At 36.9% G+C, this 25,118-nt stretch overlaps 1 protein-coding gene across 1 annotated transcript in view; it reads right to left on the bottom strand.

The window, feature by feature from the left end:
- LOC140159003 (uncharacterized) overlaps positions 1-25,118 on the bottom strand; it is a 97,217-nt gene that overhangs the window by 59,534 nt on the left and 12,565 nt on the right. The window contains exons 2-5 of the mRNA XM_072182312.1: positions 6,502-6,597; positions 5,311-5,482; positions 2,842-2,868; positions 956-1,089 (exon numbers count right to left, since the gene is read on the bottom strand). Coding sequence (XP_072038413.1) covers positions 956-1,089; positions 2,842-2,868; positions 5,311-5,482; positions 6,502-6,525 — 357 coding nt within the window. The 5' untranslated portion in view covers positions 6,526-6,597. The remainder of the gene's footprint in view (positions 1-955; positions 1,090-2,841; positions 2,869-5,310; positions 5,483-6,501; positions 6,598-25,118) is intronic.

Raw genomic sequence — 25,118 nt, 5'->3', positions numbered from 1 at the left:
GACTTGAATTTGTATTATGTTTATCGTTCAATTTAACTCTTTTTATAATTTACTTAATTTAATTATTTTACCATTTTTACCGATACCGGTAATTTACCGTAATTTACCGGTAATTTACCACCATTTTTAATTTACCGGTATGGTTACCAAATGGTTTTTAATTGCATATTTTCATATAAGATTGGATCGATTTAGTGCCACAGCAAGATAGTTGGGTTGTTGCCATGACCACCCATGACAGCGGAAAATTATACTACTATTTACCCGGGAAGTAGCAGTACTATCACAGAGTTAGAGAAGGAGAACCAGGACTCGACCGCCATCTTGATACTGGCATGGAGCAAAAATTGGGGTATTCGTTTTCCCGCGGAATGCGCTCGAGGTATTTGTTATCATGTAAGCACGACATTGATGATGGGCGCATACCACGGAATCATGGTGTTTTGCCTATGGGGATCGACGCTAAGTCGGGTACCGCGTGAGTAAATTCAAAATAGCGCAAAGAAACTTCGCGTACCCTTAGAGGGCACAGGCATGGAAAAGTCCAATCTGTACGTTTATTAATCTAAGGATGGGCGCATTTTAAAGACATTCTACATGCGACATGCACGCGACCCTCAGATGAGACGCAGAGTTTTCCTCGCACCGTCGGCAAGGATTAATACCCCCATTTCCCCATAGCTGACAGCGCGATTCTACGTAGCGGTATAGACTGCTGCCCTCATTCGTCAACCATCAGCATTGACGACTGAGAAAACTATGTGGGAAAAAAAGTGAACTTTGAACTTACACCGAGACTGCGCAGTTGGGCCCAAATTAAGGTTTTGACCGAGTTTGTTATTTTTAGAACTTCAGAGCGCGATCTTGTCACAACGGCGCGGTATGAACGGCACGGTACAAGGGCGTCGCTAGTCAATCACTCCCATGTGTATCGAAAGCTTTATTGTCCACAAACCTGATCGGGGTTGGCGGCGTTGACGCAATTGTCACACGCGTCTCCAACATCGTCGCTATCTGCGTCGGCCTGGCCAACATTTGATATAAGAGGGCAGTTATCTAATGTATCTCCAACTGTATCTCCATCGGTATCTATGAATGAAAATGCATCATGATTTAGTCTCGATCCCAGCCGATTTGTGCTCCTTCGTCACTAAACAAACCGTCTTGCGACAACCCCGAAATGACGATCGCTAATTGGTTAATGAATTTCCAAATGAAAGGGTTTTCAATTGGCTATGGAACCCATATGGCTGATGAATTAGGGCGTGACTTGTGTAAGTGACACAAACATCGTACTTAGTAGATTTGTACGCAAAATGTACGCTAGCTTGCAGCCATTGGCGACAATCGTCTTATATCGCCTTTCATGTCAGCGACTCAAATCACCGCATGGCTGTCCACTTGCCAGGCCTGCACTTGCCTTATTTTACTGCGTTAATTCAGCCAATCAGGAAAGACGTACTATGAGGTTGTCGCGGAGGAACACAAACCGGCTGGGACTGAGACAAATCATGATTTTAATTATATTTTGCCTTAGATAGGCTACTCGAAGTCGAGGCTACAGTACATGTTCACATGTGAAGGGATTATATTGTTTACAGACAATATCTTCTTTACATTATTATTTAGCACCGAAAGAAAAGTCTTTCTTTATTTATTTCTTGACAATTTTGATCAAGCGAAGGTATTTTGACGTGTTTTTTCTTTCACATATTTTGGGTTTTGAATTAAAAGGTATACCAGTGTATTGAATGAGAAAAAAAACCATGAATACATCCATAAATAGTGCAGGAACTTAAAGCTGAAAATTTCGAGAAACAGTAGATCACAGAAAAATGTAATCATCGACAGTCTTATTTTCCCCCACTTTACCGGCATCAAAATTGAGATTTTGGCATCTGAGGAAAGTTCTTGTAGCTCTTCTTGTTTTGTAGACCCGAGCGACATGGTATGAACAAAAAGTGCCAGCTTCAACCGGACGGTCGTCCCCATGTGATTACCATGCTCTATGTGTCGTTTGGATACCCGTATTTTATTTCCAATATCCAAACCACTGGAGCAGTATTCAATATTAAAGCCATGTCATAACATTTTCATACAAAATATATTAGCATTTCTTTGCCAATAAATGTTATCTTTTACTGTCAGATATATCCCCTTTATTATTGAGCCGAATAACTAAGGCAAAGCAAAGAAAATTGGAATTTACTACCAGCGCCGATGTTGCCAATACGTATCATTCCTTCGGTCGTGTTATGGTGCGATCCTTTGTTGTGTAGATCACCGTCAGGACGCCTTGTACGGTACGTATTGTGTGTATAAATATGAACGTCGTGTATGCGTCCCGGGGTATGTGTTCGACTAATAATCGTTATAATAAAATGACGATTCCTGCGTTTTATTCAAAATCTCGGATTTTGACATAACCTAGAGTCTTGATTTTTGCAAGGTATATTGGTTTAATAAAGTACAATATAATCGTGTAAAAAAAAGAATTTTGAAAAATATTGAGGGCGTTCGAATATCCCTCGGCCCATGATGCGTCTCAAACAGGTCGGAACAAAATGGCCATGCGTGTCTGTGGAGTGTGGATTCAACCTACCATCATGGCGATTCCTGCCATGAAGATATCGGGGCGATGACACTGTGCGGTACATTCTTCATGTGATCAAAGGGTCTATGATGTGATCAAGAAATTCCATCTAAATATTCGATATAAGGGTCTAAGGTCAACTTCCATTATATTATAGATCAAACATTGTTTTAAAATAAAACCGCACAATGTAAATGGAGAACGATCGACTTATATCAATTAACATGGTTGAATAAGATTATTATTACCTGACACAGTATTATCGGCTGATTGTCCTGTTGGTTAAAAGATAATAAAAAGAGCAAGAATATTTTATGACAATTCTATCAGTAATGTAGCAGTCAAGATTGGATATATATATGCAGTAATAGGTGTGCTTCTGTGGAACGAAAGAGATAGGCTATTATGATGCGATCAAGCAAAATCAGTCGGAATTCGGAAATATTGATTTTGAGATGTAGCCAAACAAAGGTGATATTTACTTTTGCTTCCTGTTGTTTTCGAAACTCTCTGATTGCTCTTTGGAACTGGTTGTTCAATTTCAATGGGGGTTTCTGCAAAATGCAGCTTTGTAAATGCTTTTGACTATCCTATAAAAAAACTTAATATTTCATATTTAATATATAAGGAGTGGACACTGGACAGTTCTTTCAATCGGCACCCAAAATTCTAGGTGGTGAATGATTTCATTTGATTCGATTTATTGATAATCCAGGCACAACACAAAATCAAAATATATCACAACCAAATTATATATAGACTCGGACCGGATCCCCAAAGCAAACAAAATCACTGTGAGTGGGTCTTCAATTAGTCCAGTCAGGGGCTAGGACGACCGTGCAAAGCAAGAAACAAAGTGCAAAGTGCTAAGAGTGCAAATGTCTACGCAAACCTAAAGCAAAAGTGTTTAAACTAATCAGAACATTAATGCCCACATCAATACGAACAGTGGACCAGAGCCCGCAGCTGGAAAAGTAACATTAAAATTTATACAATTGCATTTTGACTTCTCAAGAAAAACAAAAAGAGTAATGGCACCAATGTTATATGCAATACAATCAGTGATATCTTGGCTAAAAGAAGACGTTTAGTTGGTTCCTTTGCTAGCTTGAGTTCAAAAGCTATGTCTTCAGAGTCTATTGTCCGATTAACTAAATCGTCCACAAAACGTGTGGCCTCTTTATGTTTACGCATATCAAGTTTGCACCACGTCAATACTTTATGCCTTTTGTGCATTAAACATCAAAGAACTGACACAAAAGAATTATAAGTGGTTTTCTTCATATAATTAAAAGGGCATTTCGTGATCCACAGCCTCATCCCCCCACTTTTCTCCAAAAAAAAGTTGAGATTTTTGTATCACTGGAAACCTTTGGCTACATAATGTTTATGTACAAAAATTTCTTGCAGATTAATTCGTTTAGCAAAGATATCGTGAAATTTGAATTTCGTTCTGGTGCACCAGAACGAAATTACAACACATTGTCTATGGAGCAGTGTAATACACATAATCATGCATAACTCGCAAACGCAAAATTGGAATCAACTGAAATTTTGGAAATAAGCTTTTTTCGTGAATATCTACTGAAAATGACATAAAAAGAGGATGCTAGGATCACGAAATACTCCTTTAAGATGTACTAAATAATAATACGATATTTTTTTTAAATTTAATAAATGAAGTCATGATAGTGCTTTCAAATTAGCTTATGAATAAATTAATTTCTCATATCCCTGCGATATTATCATTGGTAAAACTTAGAACAGTTTTTGCATCCATAAGTACAAAATAAATTGTAATAAAAGTTTTGAAATTAAGTTCAGCACAATACACCATGTAAACATAATAATAATCATGTGCAAGCAACGGCAGGTATGATTAGGTTCATAATAAAATTTATGTAATCATTTCTACCACTTCGAAAACCCATTGTTTAAAACTACCTATCATAAGAGCACCGACCAACTAAACTGGTCCATGGTTCAACTCTATTCAGTCTCCATGTGTTTGACAAAAGTGGCCCCAGTGGTTTAAGACTAGGTTACATAATAATTGACCATATCTTCCTCACTTGTATTTTATTGGAACAAAGCTTATCTGGTGGCTAAAAAAAATTAATTATCTTGATAGACATGATATAAATATCAAACCAAAAAATAAGGGGCATACTTGTGTAATTCTATTTTCCAAATTGAATACATGAATACAAAACCCACCCAAGTCCATGGAAAGTGATTTTGAGAAAACTAAAAATAACTGTGTATCATTTTAATTCCTTCAGTTAGATTTACCTGGTAAAGAGGGCAAGTTTTACATGCAAATGAGTGGGTTAAACTATCAGACTATATTAGGTATGACGATTAGGATTTCGGGGACTTCGTGAGGGGTCATTTTGTATGCCGGACTTGGGTGGTTTTTTGAATCACATAGTAAGTGTATTCTTTACTCTTTGATCTCAGTCTTTTTTCTTGTTCTGTGCAAATTCAGCTTCATTTTCATGCATGGTGTGTTATCAGAACTCATTGGGCGATACATATAGGGCCAAGGCAACTGTCTCTGATAACCACACCTCCACAAAAAAATTAACAGTTTTTCTTTTCATGGCACCTTGGGTGCAATAACAATTAGAGTAAACTTCATTTTGTTGCATAGTCAGTTTGTGCAAAGTCCTAGTAATACGCGGTTAACCCGCGAAAAAGCGTAGTGTTACATTTACCTGGAAATGAAAGGCTGATAGAAATCCCGATTGTAGCCAGCCCCAACACAACGGCTATCATAGAAAGTGCTATGCACACGATCATACCGCGGCTTGTACCTGTACGTGGTATCTGGTTATTGGTGACGATCGTCAGTGGTACTCGATTGACGCCATCTCCCAGAAACCAATTCTAAAAGGAATCAATAAAACTAAGGCGGTTACCGCACCATACCTGAACCCGGATGTGCAATGGTTTCACGGAGTGAACATTTCCCTCACTTGAACCCATATCTCATAAAAACAGTTTATCCCTTACATACACTGTGTCTTGAATAGCTATTGTAGCCCATCAAGCCTGTGGTTAAGAGGCTAGGAAATAATTCCTAATGTCTCATAGCCAGGTTTGTATCCCTTTTTCTAATCCTGCCCCACATGACAAGAACTTTTAGCACATCTTATCTTGTATTGAGACAATGGCAGCCAGGACAATTTTTTGGTCTTTTTTCTAAGCATTTTTACTACTGTCTAGACCTAGACCTACACACACTTGAATCGCCACGTCATATCAGTCGCTTATTCGCTGTAGAAGTGACGTAATTAATCGGATGTCAAAGAAAGGCTGATCACTCGCACCTGTAAGATTAGTATCTTTGAAAAGAGCGCTATTGTGTTCAGTCTATACTTGCTGACATACACAGGTGATTATTGCAATCTGCTTGTAGTGCAGGGCGATCTATTCAAAAATTGTATTCATCTACTGCTATGGTAGTTAATCCAATTATTACGTCACTTCTACGGCGAATTTCTATTAGTTAAAAATCCCCACCTTTCAGTAAATGGCCCGGTTTTTTTTTGGTTTTTTTTTGTTCTTTTCAGCCACTTTTTGAAAATTCATGCCGATTGCCCCCCCCACACACACACACACACCCCCCACACACACCCACGCCCCCCCCCCACACACACACATACCCACACGTATCAAGCCGGATTGGCGCTAATGCCTTTTTTTTTTGTAATTTAACTGATATACTCGAAGTATATGACGTATAATGTACTCGTGCAAATGCATTCGTCAAGGTAATCGCATTTGTCTTGGAGTTATTGCATTTTGAACTATAACTCCACGGCACGTGCGATTATCTCCCAGGGATTATCTTGACCATGTTGACTAATTCATTGGACTCAGTTCATTATCTGAACTATACGTACCTGAGAATACACAGTTGGATCCATTTAGCTCTCAATAGTACATATAAGAATACATACACCTTCACGAACTTCGGAAAAGAAGATGAAACGTGCTTCCTGCAATGAACCGAGTCAAAATATCATACTTTAAATCTCGTAAAAAAGGCCAGGTTCAAATGGTTCAAACGGATTAAATGGATTAATTAGGGTTAGCGCAATAATGAAATTTGTGCATTATTGGGCATATTATTGTAATCTTCAGAGGGGAAAGGGTATTTTCTGATAAGTTTTGGAAAAAATATGCACAATCTAGGCATTAACAGCAGTAATATTCTGATAACACTAGCGATGACAGGTTAGCACCAAGATAGCTATTATAAGCCTCTGGCGCTTGAAACGCTATCGCTACAAACACGTACATGCCGGTTCTCCAAATGCCTGCAGAATATGGGAGAAATAATCTTCTGTGGGACACTAAGTTTAAAATTTGACCTCTACAACGTCTGTCATCAGTGGCGGCACCAGGATTTTTTTTCGGGGGGGGGGAGAGAATTGAAGTACTTTTGAACGTTCAACCACAGTATTTTGTATGTTTTTAAGCATTTTTCTTTGCATATTATACTTGAATGATTGGTCATTTTATAGCTAATATTTATTTTAGGACCCCACTTTTATTCAGTTATTTTTACGCTTTTATTGAATTAATTATTAATTTTATATTTATTATTTCTTTATATTTATTATATTTTACTTATTTACTATTTAATTGTTTAGTAAGTTATTTAAATATTTACTTTTTAATAAGTGACCAATCATTCAAGTATAATAAGCAAAGAAAAATGTTTTAAAAAACAAACAAAATACGGCCTACTCAAACAAACGAAAAAACACATATCAAATAGGTAAGTCAAAGTAAAAGATGAATAACAACCAAGTAAAAAAAATATAAAAAAAATATGAAAACTGCGAATAACATCAATGGAAGATGAAAGACTAGTATAAGGGCCTAACCAAAACATTTAAAATATCAAAACTGTATTGCAAGTAGGCATATTATAGGCCTAGGCCTACGACTTGCAACAGTAAAGTAATGTGGTGCAAAATGTTAGGAAAACGGCGTGAAAACAAGAAATTCAAGAAGTATAAATTATGAATAAATTTTAACTGTGGGCCTAATTATAAACTTGGGTAATAAACAAACAACATGGGAAAGTAGAACCGCGAACCGCAGTATGCACACTTTCTTTAAAATACAGAAAAACAACGTCACGCAAACATATCAAGTTTAGCAAAACTAAAAACATAACAAGAAACACAAAATTAAATAATGATTAAAAATGATTTTAAAAACAAATTGAGAAGAAGTCGTACTGTCGTTAAACAAAAGAACAAGTTGACTTCGGTGTTACTCCAGGGTTGGCTCGTGGCTGACAGCTATCAGATGTACTTCAGAGTAGCTTCTTAAGAGTACCTTTGGAGTAGCTCCGATATGGCGTATCCAGAAGTTGGCACTAATGTAGGACCGGAGTTTGCTTCTAGACAGACAATGGATGGAGTAACAGCGAAGTACACATCCAATTTCTCACTGGATGTACTCTGGAGCTACTCCGGATTACCCCAGGGCTACTCTGTAGCGGTGTACCGTAACGCGAGTCAAAAATCCGTGGACTACTCCTATCCGGTTTTCCACGGTGTACCTCCCGTAGAGACAGATTATAGCGGAGTACCTCTAGAGGTACTCCGTAAAAAATGCGTGATGATCTGTTGCCAGATTTAATGCTATTTTCTCAATTTAGCTTATTTATTGTATGCTTTTATTAGTATATATTAGGATTTTTGTTCTTTCTTTCTTTCTTTTTTTTTATTTTTTTTCAAATATATGTTAATAGTATAATAATAGAAAATAGTAAACAAGTAAATAGGCCTTTAAACAAGTTCAGAAATAAGCAAGTAAAATTAATGAAGTAAATAACTGACTAAATAAATGTATCAATGAATAAACAAGTAAATAAAATAATAGGTAGGCCTAATTAAATTAACAAGTAAAAACTACACAAATAAGAAAGTAAATAAGTAAACATGTGTAGGCCTATTACGCCTAAATAAAAAAAAAGAATAGTACTGTAGGCCTAGGCCTATGTAAAATAATCAATATTAGAATGATAATAATTATCATTAACTTGGTTGTTATTTAGCTTTTAATTTGATTACCTGTTTGCTTACATGTTTTTTCATTTGTTTGAGTAGGCCTGCATTTGTATGTTTTAAGCATTTTCTTTGCATTTATACACATTCAGATTCTCATTCACGGTTTACCCCCGCGGCAGATTAATACCTTCGCGGCTACACCTGGTGTAGCCCTGAAGCTACACCTTAATAGAGCTACTCTGAAGCTACTCCGAAGTAGCTACACCTTAGCAAACCCCATAGTGGATACACCATATCAGAGCTACTTCGCTGTTACTCCATCCATTGTCTGTCTAGAAGTCAACTCCGGTGCTACACTAGTGCCAACTTTTGGATACGCCATATCGGAGCTACTCCAAAGGTACTCTTAAGAAGCTACTCTGAAGTACATCTGATAGCTGTCAGCCACGAGCCAACCCTGGAGTAACACCGAAGTCAGCTCCGGTGTACAACCGCAGCCAAACGGGTCATTGACCGGCAGCGGTAAACAACTCGCCGAACGCGTAATCGGCCGCGTACAAGTGCGCGTACCTAGCTATTTTTAGCAAAGCGAACGTTTGTTGTTTTGATTCCAAATACAGCGCGCCACCAACGACGGCAGTGAAAATTGGCATTTCCCGTGTCTGGGGCCGACATCCTTTTTCATCAACTATAGCTGACCATGCTTATGATTATTTATTACTCTAAAAACACAATGTTTTATAGTACTTTTTGTTTTTTTTTGAGATTTTCTGTGTTGAAGTGAAATATTGCAGTTTGATATTCACCGATGTCCTTTTCTAAAACCCGCAAACTTGATGTTGATACTAGGCCTATGTGTTTCCTTTTTGTTATTCATTTTCTAAAACCGCCCTTTTTTGTTTTTAAACTTTACGATGCTTTTCAGCCTGATACGCGCGAGCCTAGTCAATGCGAAGTAGGCCTAGGTCTGTCCTTTTTTTTTAAATGGAAAACGCATAGGTTTTATTTTGGTTATAAGAATAAATTGTTTTAATTCTTTCTAAATTTATTGTAATACGATAATAATATAACACCAGCATACTTAAGAACATCCATACTATTATAGGTGTTGCGTTTTTGTAATCGGCCTACATTTTCTAAAAATGGGGTTTTTTGCACGAAGGCGCTTATAGCGGCCGCCGCGCGGGATAGGCCCAGCAAAGAAATTCAAGTAAATTTTAAAAAGATTCTTAATGTCTCATTACTTATAAACATGCATCACATTGGTTTGCCGTTTTTGTTATTATTGTAATTGTTTGATTTGTCCTTATTTTATTTTTAGCCTAAATTTGTAGCCCGGATTTGTAGGCCCCCTATTTTTAATTAGGCCTAGGCCTATATTACTATCAAACATTAAAAAATTACGATCGCAATAAAAACACTTTGTAGGCATAGCCTACCGCATAAAAATAACATTTATTTTTTGTTAATATTTCAATTTGAGACTTTAATGCATAAGTTCAATAATACCTCATAGAGTTCTAGCATTATAATAAAGATGAAGAAAATTTCTAACTGCAAAAGAGTACATGAATTTTAAAAGATCATTATTTTAAGGCATATCAAGAAAATATGCATAAAAAACTTCATAACTTTAGAACCAAGTATGCTAGACCTTTGGTGTTTTCAGTTTAAAATGATAGCCTATTGTACGTGTAATGTATAATAATGATTACAGTAACACAATTTTCAAAAATGCCTCCTTTGGCCCCCATGAACCAGATCGTGTCACAATTAAGGTTTGAATTTGACAATATTGTCATGTCCGATTTTAATATAATTCATGTTTCTTTTTCATATTTTATTTTTACTTCCGCTTTCTTGCATGTCATACCATCTTTATTTCAACTTTCCCCTTTAATAATTCATACCCGGTAACCCAAGGAAATTTACTCTTAATGTAGGCCTAACTAGGCCTACTCCCAAATAGCACACGTTGGTTGGAATGAGTTTCTTTTTAGTCATATTATCGGTCGGCACAACATTGAAAAATCAAAACTTTTTCGACTAAATATTCAATATTGGATAATTTTAAACACCTAGGCCTAGGCCTAGGCCTATACATGTTTTTTATAAGTCAACACTGTGGAAAGAACTGAACTGTAGTTTAGCCGAACCTTTACGGCATTGTAGACTTTGACCAAATTGGAAAGGTTTAAATTCGGAGGGTCGACATTTCTTGCATCATGGATCAGGCCCATAGATCAAGGACTCAACCTACAAAGTAAAGAGGGATGGACTTTATTGGAGGGATGAACGCATTGTTTAGGCCTGCTTCATTTGAGACTGAAGGGGCGAACCGAGACATCCCCCCCCGCCCAACACACACACACACCGACTTACGGTGAAGGATATACTGTACAATAAGGGGCAATTTGCAGTTGATGTTTGTGACAAAACCAAGATAACTTAACATGCTTAACAATGTAGTTTGGAGGCCATTATATGTCTAAATGAAAATGAAAACGTGCCTATTCATACAGAAGGGTAGTCCTATTCGAGCCCCCGCACCAAATTTATTGAGGGTCTGAGCGGGGGTCTGAGCCGCCAGCCCCCGGTTCATAAGCCTATGTAATTTGGTTGACAGAATTGCACCACGAGAGTTTATTTTAAAAATTAACAGGTTTATTTGTTTAGTGCAAGTATATAGGCCTATTTTCTCCCGACATTATACATTGGGGACCGTGAAAGTGTTTTGTTTATAGGGCTATAAGAAGGAAATGGCTTCTAAATTTACGACCTTTCGTGATCATACAGTAGGCCTACATCATGCTACAAAGAGCGTTTCAAAACGTCATCCCGGAACGTCACACGAAAAATGCTTTAAAACAATTAATTCATATCTATTCAAGTTTGTAAAAAGGTTATAAATGTAAAACATCTAGGCCTATAAAAAATAAGACAAGCGTTCAAAACATTTACATGATTTATGAAAACCAAAAGCTTTTATCTTAATCATGTATCACGCATGGTAATAATTATGGGAAAAGATATCCAAACAAGAAATAAAAAAAGGCACGAATTTGCGTTTTAGATTTAATTTCCTGTTTGAAATTGTCTTGCATCAAAAGCATTTGCTTTTATAGGCCTACCCAAACTCGAAAATTGACATTTTGACATCGGGTTTATAGGCCTAGATGGTCGATCAGAGACATCAACATTTTTGACATCGAGTTTTAACCGTAGATGGTTGACTATAGGAATAGAGTAGGCCCTACATTTGAAATAATATTCGAAAACGTTTTAATCGTAGGCCTATTAAACATAAATAAATGCTTTACGTTGTCCATGCTGTTAAAACATGTATTGAATATTTCGTTATTCTAAATATTGAGGATTAGGCCTACTTTACTTTAAACAAACAATGTTTAAAATTGGGTTTTTTTTTTAAAGGATATATTCATGGGTTTAAGTAGGCCTATCCCCAATCATGTTTTTCAGTGTTTTCTTTTCTTGTAAACGAGAGCCTAAAGTATTGTCCCAAGCGCCTCGGATCGGGTTCGGAAAAGTTTGAAAATAAGGGTTTAATGCCCATTATTTTGTGTGGGAATAGGCCTAACACTCTGAACATTCACAGAGGTAGGCCTAAACCATAACTGTCGAAATTAACTTAATTAAAAAGGAGGCAGAAAAAAAACTTTCCGCTGTCCATGCTGTTAAAATATGTATTGAATACTAGTATTTCGTTATTCTAAATATTGAGAATTAGGCCTAGGCCTACTTAAAACAAACAAGGTTTAAAAATTGGGTTTTTTAAAAGGATATGCATATGAGGGTCTAAGTAGGCCTATCCTCAATCATATTTTTTTAATCAAGTCTATTATAGGCCTACTTACAACAAAGCTTAAGACCTGAAAGTGTTTTCTTTTTTTGTAAACGAGAGCCTAAAGTATTTTCCCAAGCGCCTCGGAAAGCCGGTCGATGGATAACATCGTCGACGCGTCATGGATGTCGACTTTTACCCATGATGCTCTGCGCGAAGTAGATCAGCCAGGCGTGATCGTAGGTGGCGCGCTGTATTTGGAATCGCGTCAATTGATTGACCATATTTGCACGTTTGCATAGGGCGTCATGACGGAGCGAGCATCACCGTTGTCGATGTCACGGAGACATTTTGTTTCTATTTAGTGGTTGTTTTCTTTGTAGAAACTTGTTCTTTTGTTTAACGATAGTACGACTTCTTCTCAATTTGTTTTTAAAATCATTTTTAACCATTATTTAATTTTGTATTTCTTGTTATGTTTTTAGTTTTGCGTGACATTGTTTTTTGTATGTTTGCGTGACGTTGTTTTTCTGTGTTTTAAAGAAAGTATGCATACTGCGGTTCGCGGTTCTACTTTCCCAATTAGCTTATGCCATAAAATAGAGTGATTAACACTGTCGAATGCTTTCTGGATGTCAAGAAGCACCATTCCAGTAAACAGACCAGCACTGATTTGGTTTCTGATATGATCTTGAAGATAGATAAGACATGTGTCTGTGGAATATTTACCTCTAAAACCTGACTGAAATTTAAATAAGATGTTATTTTCCGTGAGATACTTGTTAAATTGTACAAACACTGGAGGCCACAGACAAAATACTAACAGGTCTGTAGTTGCCTACTTCCAACCTGCTCTTCTTTTTATATAATGGTTTGACCTTGGCAATTTTCATTTCACTTGGAAACACTTCAGTCCTGATAGAGAGATTAATAATAGAGTTTTAATGACCTCTGCAGCATCTTTCAGAAAACGAGCCGGCAAGCTCGTTAAATGTTGGTTTGGGTGACTTCCTTGTACAGAACGTGAAAAAGTGATCACTTAACCCAGTTACCACACCATATTGACTGATAACATTGTCATAAGTACTTGTACTTGTACTTTTCGACTGCATTGCAAATAATATTATTATTGAAAGAGGCTATACTCTCGTTTTTACACATATTACACTCACTTTGTTTACAGTTAATGAACCTAAGCATAGCCAGGTACCGCCCAAACATCACTAAATGTGATATCACACGCACGATTAGTCTCAACTGGTAGGGAACGTTCATAAATACTTTAGGGGACTGGAAAATTTTGATTTCGGGATGTCAAAACTGTGTTGACCCCCCCCCTGTCTGTATGTTCAACTTTTAGAACCCCCCTCTTTATGGACTCAAAACCTTTTGACCCCCCCCTTTGTTTGTATACACCCAAACTTTTTATCCCCCCACACACACACAATGAAGTATACTTAAAATACTTTGCTCTTGTTTCCTTTAGGCCTATAATATAGGTAATGCTTTATCATTTTATCAGTGTCATTCTTACAGGCCTTATGTCGAGTATAGGTCTAAATTGTCCATGCTCATGACATATAATATATTGCTTTCAAACCAGGTCTCACAAGTTATTGCACGCGTGGATGTATCAGGGGCGTAGCCAGCTTTCTTGGTGGGGAGGGCAAAATAAAATATCGGGGACAGAGACGAAAAACAATTGCAGTTGCTGTACCCGTTTTGTTTTTTAGAGACTGTACATGTCTTCGAGCTTCAAAAAAGCTCTACTGGACGATGTGCGTATTTTGTATTTTATACTATTTTCGCCCATGATTGGATAAAAGCCGGGGCTATATTGTGCCAATGTAGCGCGTAAAAACCAAAATCTTTTTGACCCCCACCCTTCTTATGGGTGTCAAAACTTTCTTGACACCCCCCTTTGCCACGTCAAAAACTTTTGACCCCCCTTTTTCGGAAGGTCAAAACTTTTTTGCCCGCCCCCCCCCCCTCCACCAAGGTATTTATGCGCGTTCCCTATAAGTAGGTAATGAACCTAAGCATAGCAAAGTCCTAAGCATAGCCCAACACATCACTGATATTACACGCACGATTAGTCTCCACAGAGACTGGTTTTGGAAACATGTGCTTATTTAAGCATCAAGCGGCAAGTTCGCGTAAAGCTGACAACCAAATTATTTTGGTAAAAGGTTTTTGGGAGTTGACAATTCCCAATATTGATAAAAAGCAAACCACATTACTGCACGCACACTGGAGATGTTTTCTGTCAACAACTGATAAATTGGCATACTATTTTAGACTAAAATAGTTAAAATTGCATACAGTCTCTTATCATTGTTATGACTTCTTGGGTACCCATTTGGAACTTGTGGTTAGTGATATCAATGAGTTAACCCATTAAACTAGTAAACACATCCAGTCAAAACCTTCACTCTTAGAGCGAATGGACTTTAGGCTGATACCATTCCATGGTTCAGCAAAAATAATAGTGTGCTCTCATTGTCGTGTAGTTAATTTGCACTTTTTCCCAGCGTATTTTTGGGTATTTACATGTACGTAGGGCCTGTTTGAAGAATCTGTTGGCTCCACCGCTTTCCCGCATTTGTGGCTTGCTCTTTTCCAGAACTATTTTTTTGATTGGAAGTTCTGGATCCTTGCTTTCAGAGGATGATTTAAGGAAGCCCCATCATGCACTGCAAACGTGTTATCACTAGAGTTTCAACTGCCACTTGACTTTTCAAATCCCATTGAATTCTGTGCAAAAGATGTTGTTTAAGAATTGTGCGTGTAATATTACTTGGTCGATTTCAGAACAAAAGTGATGTATGCATAAAGGATAATTCACACCATCTGTAGGTAACATAAAATGTGAAATCGACTAGCATTTTGAATGCGTTTTTATTGTAAATATATCAGTCCAAATTCAAATTTAACCATGCCCGTCAATGCAATGTGCGAGCAGTGTGTGTCATGTTCACTCACACAGCTGTGCTAACCGCAAGTCAACACAGTGGCGTGGTGGGAAGTGGTGGGAAGTGCTTTTAAAAATCATCCTCTGCTTGCTTTATAGCACCTTGCGCGTTTGGCCTAATGATTGCGCGTTTTTGTTTTGTTTGTTTTTGTCCAATTTGTCCAAAAAAAAAAAAAAAAAATTCGCAGCAGTGGATTCAAATATTTCTTGAAACATGGCCACAAATATTTTTTTGATATTTCATGTGCATTTAGAAAAAGTATGGTACATTGCATCTGCCTATTTTGTGGTACTCATTTTGTATGTTTCTACATGTACTTGTGTGATTTTGTATAAGTTGAATTTAATGTGTGTAAATCATATTTATGATATTCTGGTTAAAAATATATTGTATACAGATGCTATCAGATTTTTTGTGATGGGATTTCCAAATATTTTCTTTATTCAGGAATTGATCAGATATGCCTATTGTTTAGTTATTTTTTCCTAATTAAATATGCCCTTTAAGTTAGGTTCCTTTAATTGCCGGGGTATTCAAGACTTTGGTAAGCGGAGAAAATTTTTTCATTATTTACGCTCCATTGACAGTGATATTATTTTTCTTCAAGAAACCCATTCATCTTTAAATGACGAGAAATTCTGGAAAAATCAATGGGGTGAATTTGCTTGGTTTTCTAGTCATACTTCAAATAGTAGGGGTGTTGCTATTTTAATTCGCAACTCTGTTGCTCCTACCTTTCTACATCTACATCTACAAAATACTCAATAACGTTGCAAAAAGCAATATCTAATTGAGAGAGGAATGATGGATTTGGATGAACAAAATACATACAAAAAAAGAAAGAAAATGGGTTACTTCATAATGGTCGGAAATAGCTGTCTTGAAACTTTCAGTGCTGGTTATGTTGAGGATATTGTATTTATAAACGTTGCTGTTGGTTTTGACAACTCTGAATTTGGCAGGATGGTATTGCCTTGTGATTTTCATCGATTGGCGATTAATATAATCCGGTATGGGTATGGCCAACGCTCTGCAGGGTCTATTGTTCTATTGTTTCCGATTAGAGCGCAGACATATTGGAAAATGTTGCCAATCAATATTCATGAGAGTGTACATTCAACGTCCAGTTTGCGAAATTGGGTGAGTTGTGTTTGGTAGGTGTGAAATACATCTGACTGGGCGTTTTAATTACGTAACGAATAAAGGCATTGACATCATCGAATGGCTGCCCAGTGTTGTTATGTGTTTAGTGTTGTGTAGAGCGTTAATATGATGCCGGATCAGTGACCAATTTAATGGCGGAACCCCTTTATTCGAAACAATGGTACCACTTTTATGAATAGCCTGTCGCAACTTCTAATCGGCATCAAACGAACAAAAGATTATATAATCTATTTAAAAGCTCTTTGGGTATGACAATGGTTTCATTTTGTATCTTAAACATTGTGGTTAAACGAGATTGCGTTCTACGTTGTTCCAGTGTTGGCCATTTTAATTTTTTGAGAATTTCTGTCATGGAACCCTTGGCTCTGCTGTAGTTTTTGGTGACAATCCGAGCAGCCCTGTGCTGTATCATTTCCAATCTTTGAGCGTCTGTTGTTGTATGTGGGTCCCATACAGCACAGGCAAACTCTAAATGAGGCCTTACAAGGGCGACGTAGAGTTGCTCCTTAACTTTCTGCGGGCATCGCCAAAGGTTCCTACGAACAAACCAGAGAGCCTTATTTGCTTTGGCAATTATATTATTCAGGTGGAAAGTCCATTTAAGATTATGAGATATTTCAATACCTAGATAGGGATGATGAGGGACTTGTTCCAGTTGATCATTACACATGTTGTACGATTTGATTAGTGGGTGCTTTTTGGTTGTAATCCTGACAGTTTTGCATTTGGCGTTATTAAAATTTCATTTGCCATTTTTCGGCCCAGGTACAAAGAGAGGAAAGATCCTTCTGAAGAATTTCTGCAAATAAGCTTACCCTGGTAAAACTGTCAATATGGTCTGCTATGTCATTAATGTAAATTAAGTCCCTATATAGTGATCCTAATGGCCGTTTTTTAATTTTATCTGTTTCTATGAATGGTCTTTCCGTTCTTTTGGTAAATTTATATGCACCTAACAGTGATGATCCGGATTTTTTTTCTCAATGTTTTTGCTAAGGTCGATCAATTTTTCTTCTTTAATTATTGGTGGTGATTTCAATGCTGTTCTTGGCCCGTTAGATTATCAAGGTGGGAGAAAAACTCATTCCAATGCCAAAGCTAGTGATATGATTAATGTGCTAAGTGATGAATTCAATCTTCTTGACATTTGGCGTCATTTTCATCCAAATCTTAAACAATACACTAGGCATCAACGCAACCCAAAGGTCATATCCAGGCTTGATTTTATTCTTGTTTCTGATAATTTTGTCGATAACTGTCTGAACTCAAAAATTATCCCTGGTGTTCAATTAGACCATTCTATTGTTGTTCTTCAGTTTAATGATAATCAACCCAATAAAGGTCCTGGGTTCTGGAAATTGAATTGTTCGTATTTACATAATGATGCGGATTTTATTAATTTGGTGAAAAAGAAAATTAAGGAATTCAAGGACATTCATATGGACTCCACATGTAACCCTAACATTTTGTGGGATGCTCTGAAATGCACCATTACCGGGATTTGTATTGACTTCTGTACAAGGAAAAAGAAAGAGCGCAATGAAGAGAAAAGAAATCTTATGAAAGATATTACAAAGGTAAAAAGTGATATTGAAAACGATCCCTCCAATGACTCCTTTTTGATCAATTGCATGCAGAATTTAGAATCTCAGTTGAATAAAATTTTAGAGTTTGAAACAAAGGGTTTAATTACTCGTTCACGTTCTCGTTGGATGGAGGAAGGAGAGAGAAGTACAAAGTATTTTTGTAATCTCGAAAAAAGAACCTGGCAGAAGAAATGTATTAATAGAATTAAAAGGGCGATACACAGATTTGTAACCAAAAGGATGTTATGGTGGAAATTCATAACTATTTTGAAAGTTTATACTCAAATCCAAATACAGGGCAAAATATTTCCAATGAGATCGAATTGTTTCTTGAAGGTCTTGAAATACCTAAATTAACTGATGATGACAAGCAAATTATTGATCAACCAATCACAAAACAAGAATTATTCAATACTTTAGTTTCCATGAAACATAACAAGACTCCAGGTTTTGATGGATTACCTGTAGAATTTTACATTGTCTTTTGGTCAAATATTTCTGATATATATTTGAAATCTTTAAATTGTTCCATGGAAAATGGTTTTATGTTTCAATCTCAAAGAAACGGCATTATCACTTTGATTCCAAAAAAGATAAAGATCCTCTTTGCATTGGTAACTATCGTCCCATTTCTTTATTGACTGTTGATTACAAAATTTTAGCTAAAACATTGGCAAACCGATTTAAAACACATTTAAATTCTCTGATACATTCGGATCAATCTGGGTTTCTTAAAGGTCGTAATATACGTAATAGTGTTCGTTTAATTATGGATATCATTGAATTTACTAATATTCATGAAATTCCAGGTGCTATTTTGCTTTTGGATATTGAAAAGGCCTTCGATAGTGTTAGTCATGAATTCCTTTTTTGTGTATTGAAACATTTTAATTTTGGAGATCAATTTACTCTTTACTCTCGAAGAAAAAGTTATGTTATTAATAATGGTTTCCTCACTAAAGATATTTCAATGGATCGTGGTATTTTTCAAAGTTGTCCGATCTCCCCTTATTTATTTTTACTTGCTATTGAGACGATGGCTCTTGCCATTCGTCACAATAAGGATATTAAGGGTATTCATATTCAGGATAAAGCAGGGGCTATTTTAGGAGAAAAAAGTCACTGCACGTTGGCGAAGATCAACCAACTGTCGTGACTGTGACGAGATTGCGGTATCATGCAGTTATTGTTAACTACATGTATGCAGACAACATAGGGGCACTCACAATAGGCAATTGAACCCTACTGGTAGCGCTGTGTTGTAGCGATTGGGGACGAACTAGTTAGGGGTGGTGCAATAATTATGTGTACCCCCGGGGTGAATTCTCAAAATGGTCTGCCAAAAATCGCTTGCCCCCCTTTGGCCGTGCCAAAAACCTTTGCCCCCCTTTCGACGTGCCAAAAACCTTTGCCCCCCTTTTGACGTGCCAAAAATCTTTGCCCCCCCTTTACACATGCAAGATTTTGGGGAACCTTAAATTGTCTTAACATATAATGCGAGCGCAGCGAGCAGGAAATTTTGCATATTTGAACGTATTCGTAACGTTTTCCTATGCCTTTTTAGGGCGTAATATAGAAACGGTGCCAAAAATTGCTTGCCCCCCTTTCGACCTGCCAAAAATCGCTTGACCCCCCATTTCGACCTGCCAAAAAATGCTTGCCCCCCCCCTTTGGCCTGCCAAAAAATCTTTGCCCCCCCCTATAATTCACCCCCCGGGGGTACACATAATTATTGCACCACCCCTTAGTATCATATATCAAAAAGTATACAAGCTATGATTTTAGTACTTTCTCTATGTTTGAATTACTTATTCTTTTGCAAATATCTGAATCTTCAACCCGATACAAGCTTTAATAACGGGCGATCATACATTTTTCTTAAAAATAAATCCTACCATCTATCCAAACTCGCCGTGTTATTCCAATGCACATTTTACTTCACCGGACAGCCATTTTTTGATCGTATTTTGGTGATCGGTGTCATAAAACCGTCGTAGGTACTAATTTAGTACTCTCTGTCAATCAATTATGGCTTATTTTCTACATGTCAATCTTTAAATAATTGGCATAGTCCTTATAATAACGGTCGTCTGCCTTGATGAGTAAATGACAGCAAACAGCTGCAAACCAGTGAAAAATATCCCAAAACTTGGTCAGTGGAGCTCAGCTGGTACATGTCAATAGAGTCATTATCGATTGGATTAGTCGTCCGTAGCGGACAATTCGGTCGCTCATTGGATCAATATTATTAGGTGGTAATAAATTTGCATTTGACAATAGTTTACTATATAATGGTTTAGTACTGCATATATCGGTTTAATCTTCAATAAGCGGGTTTATAGCTGGAAAGGTCACGGTGAATTCGCCGTGGACGTAAGTGCACTATGGGCAGGCGGTGATGGAAGCGATATCGCTAATTTTGAGGTCGCCATTGGATTAACACATAATCATGAAATCTTCACAAACAATTCTAAATTTGTTAATATGTGGTGTCAAAGCAAAATTATCTTACTCTAAACCGTCAGGGTTCGACAAAGTACCCCACTGCAAGTATGTTAATTTTCCATTTGTAATTGCTAACCGTGTATTTTGAATGGGGCTGTCAACCCTGTATCTTCGCCAGCCTCGTACGTCACGTGTTGCGCTTCCTATGCCGCCTGATTGCGGGGAGGGGTGAAGGGAGGTTCCCCCTCATGTTTTGGAGAGTTTTAAAAATCATGCATTTTATTTAGTGAATCATTTTTGACTTAAGTTATCTGATTGAACACTTGACACTCTTGAATTATATAGCAAACAAACGTGCAAAATAGCTCTGAATAAAAATTGAATAAAAAAAGGAATTTGGCCGAAGGTCTAACATATTGATTTTAGAGGGGAAATTACTGCAGTCAAACGCTTTTCTCACTTGTAGAGATTAGGTCTAATTTTACTGACAAGATATCAAAGTTGTGAGATCAAACTATTGGGGTCCAGGAATCCGCCTTAGATCCCCTGGTGGAGTCCAGAGTCAACACCCTTGCTGGGGAAGGGGTCTCAAGCTCACGAGTTTTTAAAGGCCTTTTCAAAGAATCCATATTAAGTTTTCATGAATAACTTGGAAAGAGTATTCTTGAAGTCATTTAATAACGTCTCGAGATTTCCAAGTTGATCATATTATACGATATTTACTTCTTTTTTGGTGAGTGTAGCCAATTGCATTTGATCATAATTTGGTTTAATTCATTGTGTTAAAAATCATTTTATTTTATGACCACTCAAACAGTAAGAACTCTCTTCTGTTGAGGCGTTTATTACTGACAACATAATCCCCACTATTCTGTTTCCAAACCATGCATGCATAGTCACATCGCGAAAGAATACACGGATTTATGCACAAAAGATCTAGATCCTGAAAAGAAACGACAGGTAACCTACTTTTAGCCTTGGTTCAAGGCGTTAGGCTGTTTCTCTCTCTCTCATTTTTTTTTTCATTAGACAGTGTCGGATAATCAGGACCAACATAGGTTGATACTAGTGATCATAGCCTCTTTTTTTTTTAAATCAAAATAAACGATTACACATTTTTAGATAGATTATGTCATGAAAAGAACTTTTATATTTGTTAACATTAACTTAGATTATTTTCAAATATCTACGTGTAAGCTTTATGGGACACCCGGTATTTCTCAATGATGACAAAGTAGCCGAAGCTCAAAACTTCATCAGGATACGCCAGTGAGTCAAAAACAATACAAAATTGCTACTAATCTAGTAAGAAATTATTAGTACACATTTTGGGTACTCTTGACCAAATTTTAGCTCTAAAATGAGTTTCCTAAGCAGGCACTTAAGGTTGGTCTGAACCCTGGAATTATGGAAACTTTCGGACCTCATAACTGCTAAATTATTAGTCTAAAGAATATAAAAGTATACATTTTTAGAATGGAAATGACTTGATAAATTCATCTGTGAGGTCAATTTGGGCCAAAATGCTCATTTTGGAGAAAATCCCAAAAACAGGTTTTTTGGCGCAAATTTTTTCGCGCAACGTAACAAAAAAATTGTTTGGCCAAACAAATTTTTTTAATTATTTTTAAAATCTAGATAAAAATATCTAGGACCCGTATTTTTATTTTTTTGAATTTTGACCAACTTTGAGAAATTTGCACCAAAAATGGTCAAAAAATGCAAAATTTTCAAAAAAATCATAAAAAACCTGATTTTCGCCCAAATTTCAAATATTTTTGGTGAAGTTGGTCAAAATTCAAAAAAATAAAAATACGGGTCCTAGATATTTTTATCTAGTTTTTAAAAATAATAAAAAAATTTTTTTGGCCAAACAATTTTTTTGTTACGTTGCACGAAAAATTTGGGCCAAAAACCTGTTTTTGGGATTTTCTCCAAAATGAGCATTTTGACCCAAATTGGACCTCACAGATGAATTTATCAAGTCATTTCCATTCTAAAATGTATACTTTTATATTCTTTAGACTAATAATTTAGCAGTTATGAGGTCCGAAAGTTTCCATAATTCCAGGGTTCAGACCAACCTTAATAGGCACTTTTTTTCAACCATTGTAGTCATATTTTAAGTATATAGCTCAGTGATGACGAAGTGGCATCAGTCGGATTATACGTCAGGACATGTCATGTCAAAATTTTTAACTATACCGCAATTCCACGTTCACCTCAAATATACCTCGACTATGGGGTTGGAAAGTGTCTTGAAGTACAGTGAATCCCGCACCTTTTGACGACATAATAAGTTTAATGTATAAATGCGCACGAAGCGCGCGAACATTTTGCTATATTGAAGCTAAAATGTTGAAATATGGTGCAAAAGTGGAATCAGTCGGATTATACGTCAGGACATGTCATGTCAAAAATTTTAACTATACCGCAATTCCACGTTCACCTCAAATATACCTCGACTGTGGGGTTGGAAACTAGTGTCTTGAAGTACAGTGAATCCCCTACCTTTTGACGACATAATAAGTTTAATGTACAAATGCGCACGAAGCGCGCGAACATTTTGCTATATTGAAGCTAAAATGTTGAAATATGGTGCAAAAGTGGAATAATTCGCATGAAGGGCGCACAAATAGGCACTTTTTAGAAAAATTACCAAATGAGGTTAATTTGGCCAGAAAACAACATAAAGGCGCACGTCAACGTGGGGTATGATTGTATGTACCGTGCCCCTCAATTTGTTTGGTAAATTCATCCCTCCTCCTCCAAGGAATCTTTGCCTATTCCTTTTTGTTGCGATCGCCAGGAGTTGCCGCACCAACCCCATTAACCACGCTCTATGACAAATGGAAAGTTGCCAGAATTGTTTTGATTGTAAACACTATCATGACTATCGTGAGCAAGGCGTAAGGGAGGGGGAGTTGATGATTCAAGAGTTTTCTAGAAACATGAGGAAAGCGGTAATGATGTGTTAAGAGCGGTCAGAGCAAACCTTTTGACATTTTATCTGAATATCACCATAAGGTAGATGTTATATTTAAACCATCCCTATTGAGTTTGTCGACTGGCATAGAAACATTTTAAGCACGGATTTGTAATTCTCACTGCACGGATTTTTAATCTCACTGCACAAACGTGCCAGGAGGCACGTTAAAATAGCCCCTGGGATAAAGCGTTAAAAATCTCATTGTTAGCAGACGACTCTACTTGTTTTCTTGATGGCTCTCATGGCTCTTTTTTAAATTTGTTTCAAACTTTAGACAAATTTTGCCATTTGTTCTGGTTGTAAAATCAACTTAACTAAATCTGAAGCTATTTGGATCGGCTCAAAAGTTAGTTCTGTTAATTGTCCTTTCTCTGATCGCGGGCTTTCCTGGAAAACAAATAGATTTAAAACTTTAGGTGTTCACTTTTCCCTTAAAATTGGTTCTACTAGCAGTCACCCGTTTTTCGCGGTCACCGTCTTTCGCGGTCACTGTCTTTTGCGGTACTATTTAATAAACATTTTATATAATTTTTTTAATGTTCTATTTAATGTGATTAGTTAGGTGAGAGGATATTGTCATTTAGAATTACAATTGAGAAAGTCAGGTGCAATTTCAATGTTTGAGTTAATATTTTTACCCGTGGGGTGCACCCCATTTTGAAAGTTGAGGTGCAATTTCACCTAATGCAGCACAATTTGAAGTGCAGTCTCAGAACAATCAAAATAAATTTACAATTTTGTAGGACACTTATGTTCAACATGGGCCTACATATTTTGCACAGACACAGATTACCTGTCAGCTATGAGTGACCCAATATCAGACAAACCCTCTAGTTCTGAGCAGGGTTTATAATTAATTATTGCACAGTCCCTTAGTTGAATAAATGTAGACCTTCAAGACATTCAAATTGCACAGTCCCTTAGTTGAATAAATGTAGGCCTTCAAGACATCCAAATGCTTAGCCTTACCAGACTTGCACATGCATTGCTGAAAAGTCACCCATTTTTTGTTCTTAACCATCTATTCCTATGGGGCAGGAAATTGTTGAAAGTCTCAGGGAAAATCTTCAAAGGTCACCCATTTGGGCTACATGTTTGGCAACCCTGATTAATTCAACACAAAAGCATCAAACACTTGAACTAATTCAATAAATAAACACTCTACTCCCTCATTTCAAATATATAGTTTTGGTTTCTCTATTGTTCAGAAACCAAAAATCAAGGGATTAAAATGTGGAGATGAACTGGTATGCAATCATAACACTATTGTGCTGGGAGGACACAAGAGGGTATATATAATCAAAAGTATAATGGCATATAACCATACGTATATAATAGCCTATTGTGCTCACATTTTCATTATCGATATCTATCAACGCGGGCGACTTTTGCCGTAGATGGCACACTTCCATGACACCATAAAATTACACCCGAGTTGGATATATACGAGACCTAGGCCTACATGTAGAAATCATGTGCATATATATTGAGGGGTGGGGGGGGGGGTGTTTTGTTTATTTGTCTGAAATATA

The sequence above is a fragment of the Amphiura filiformis genome, chromosome 8, assembly GCF_039555335.1.
Source record: "Amphiura filiformis chromosome 8, Afil_fr2py, whole genome shotgun sequence".
Lineage (NCBI taxonomy): Eukaryota > Metazoa > Echinodermata > Ophiuroidea > Amphilepidida > Amphiuridae > Amphiura > Amphiura filiformis.
The sequence above is the reverse complement of the archived record's forward strand: the minus strand, read 5'-3'. Positions and strand labels throughout refer to the sequence as shown.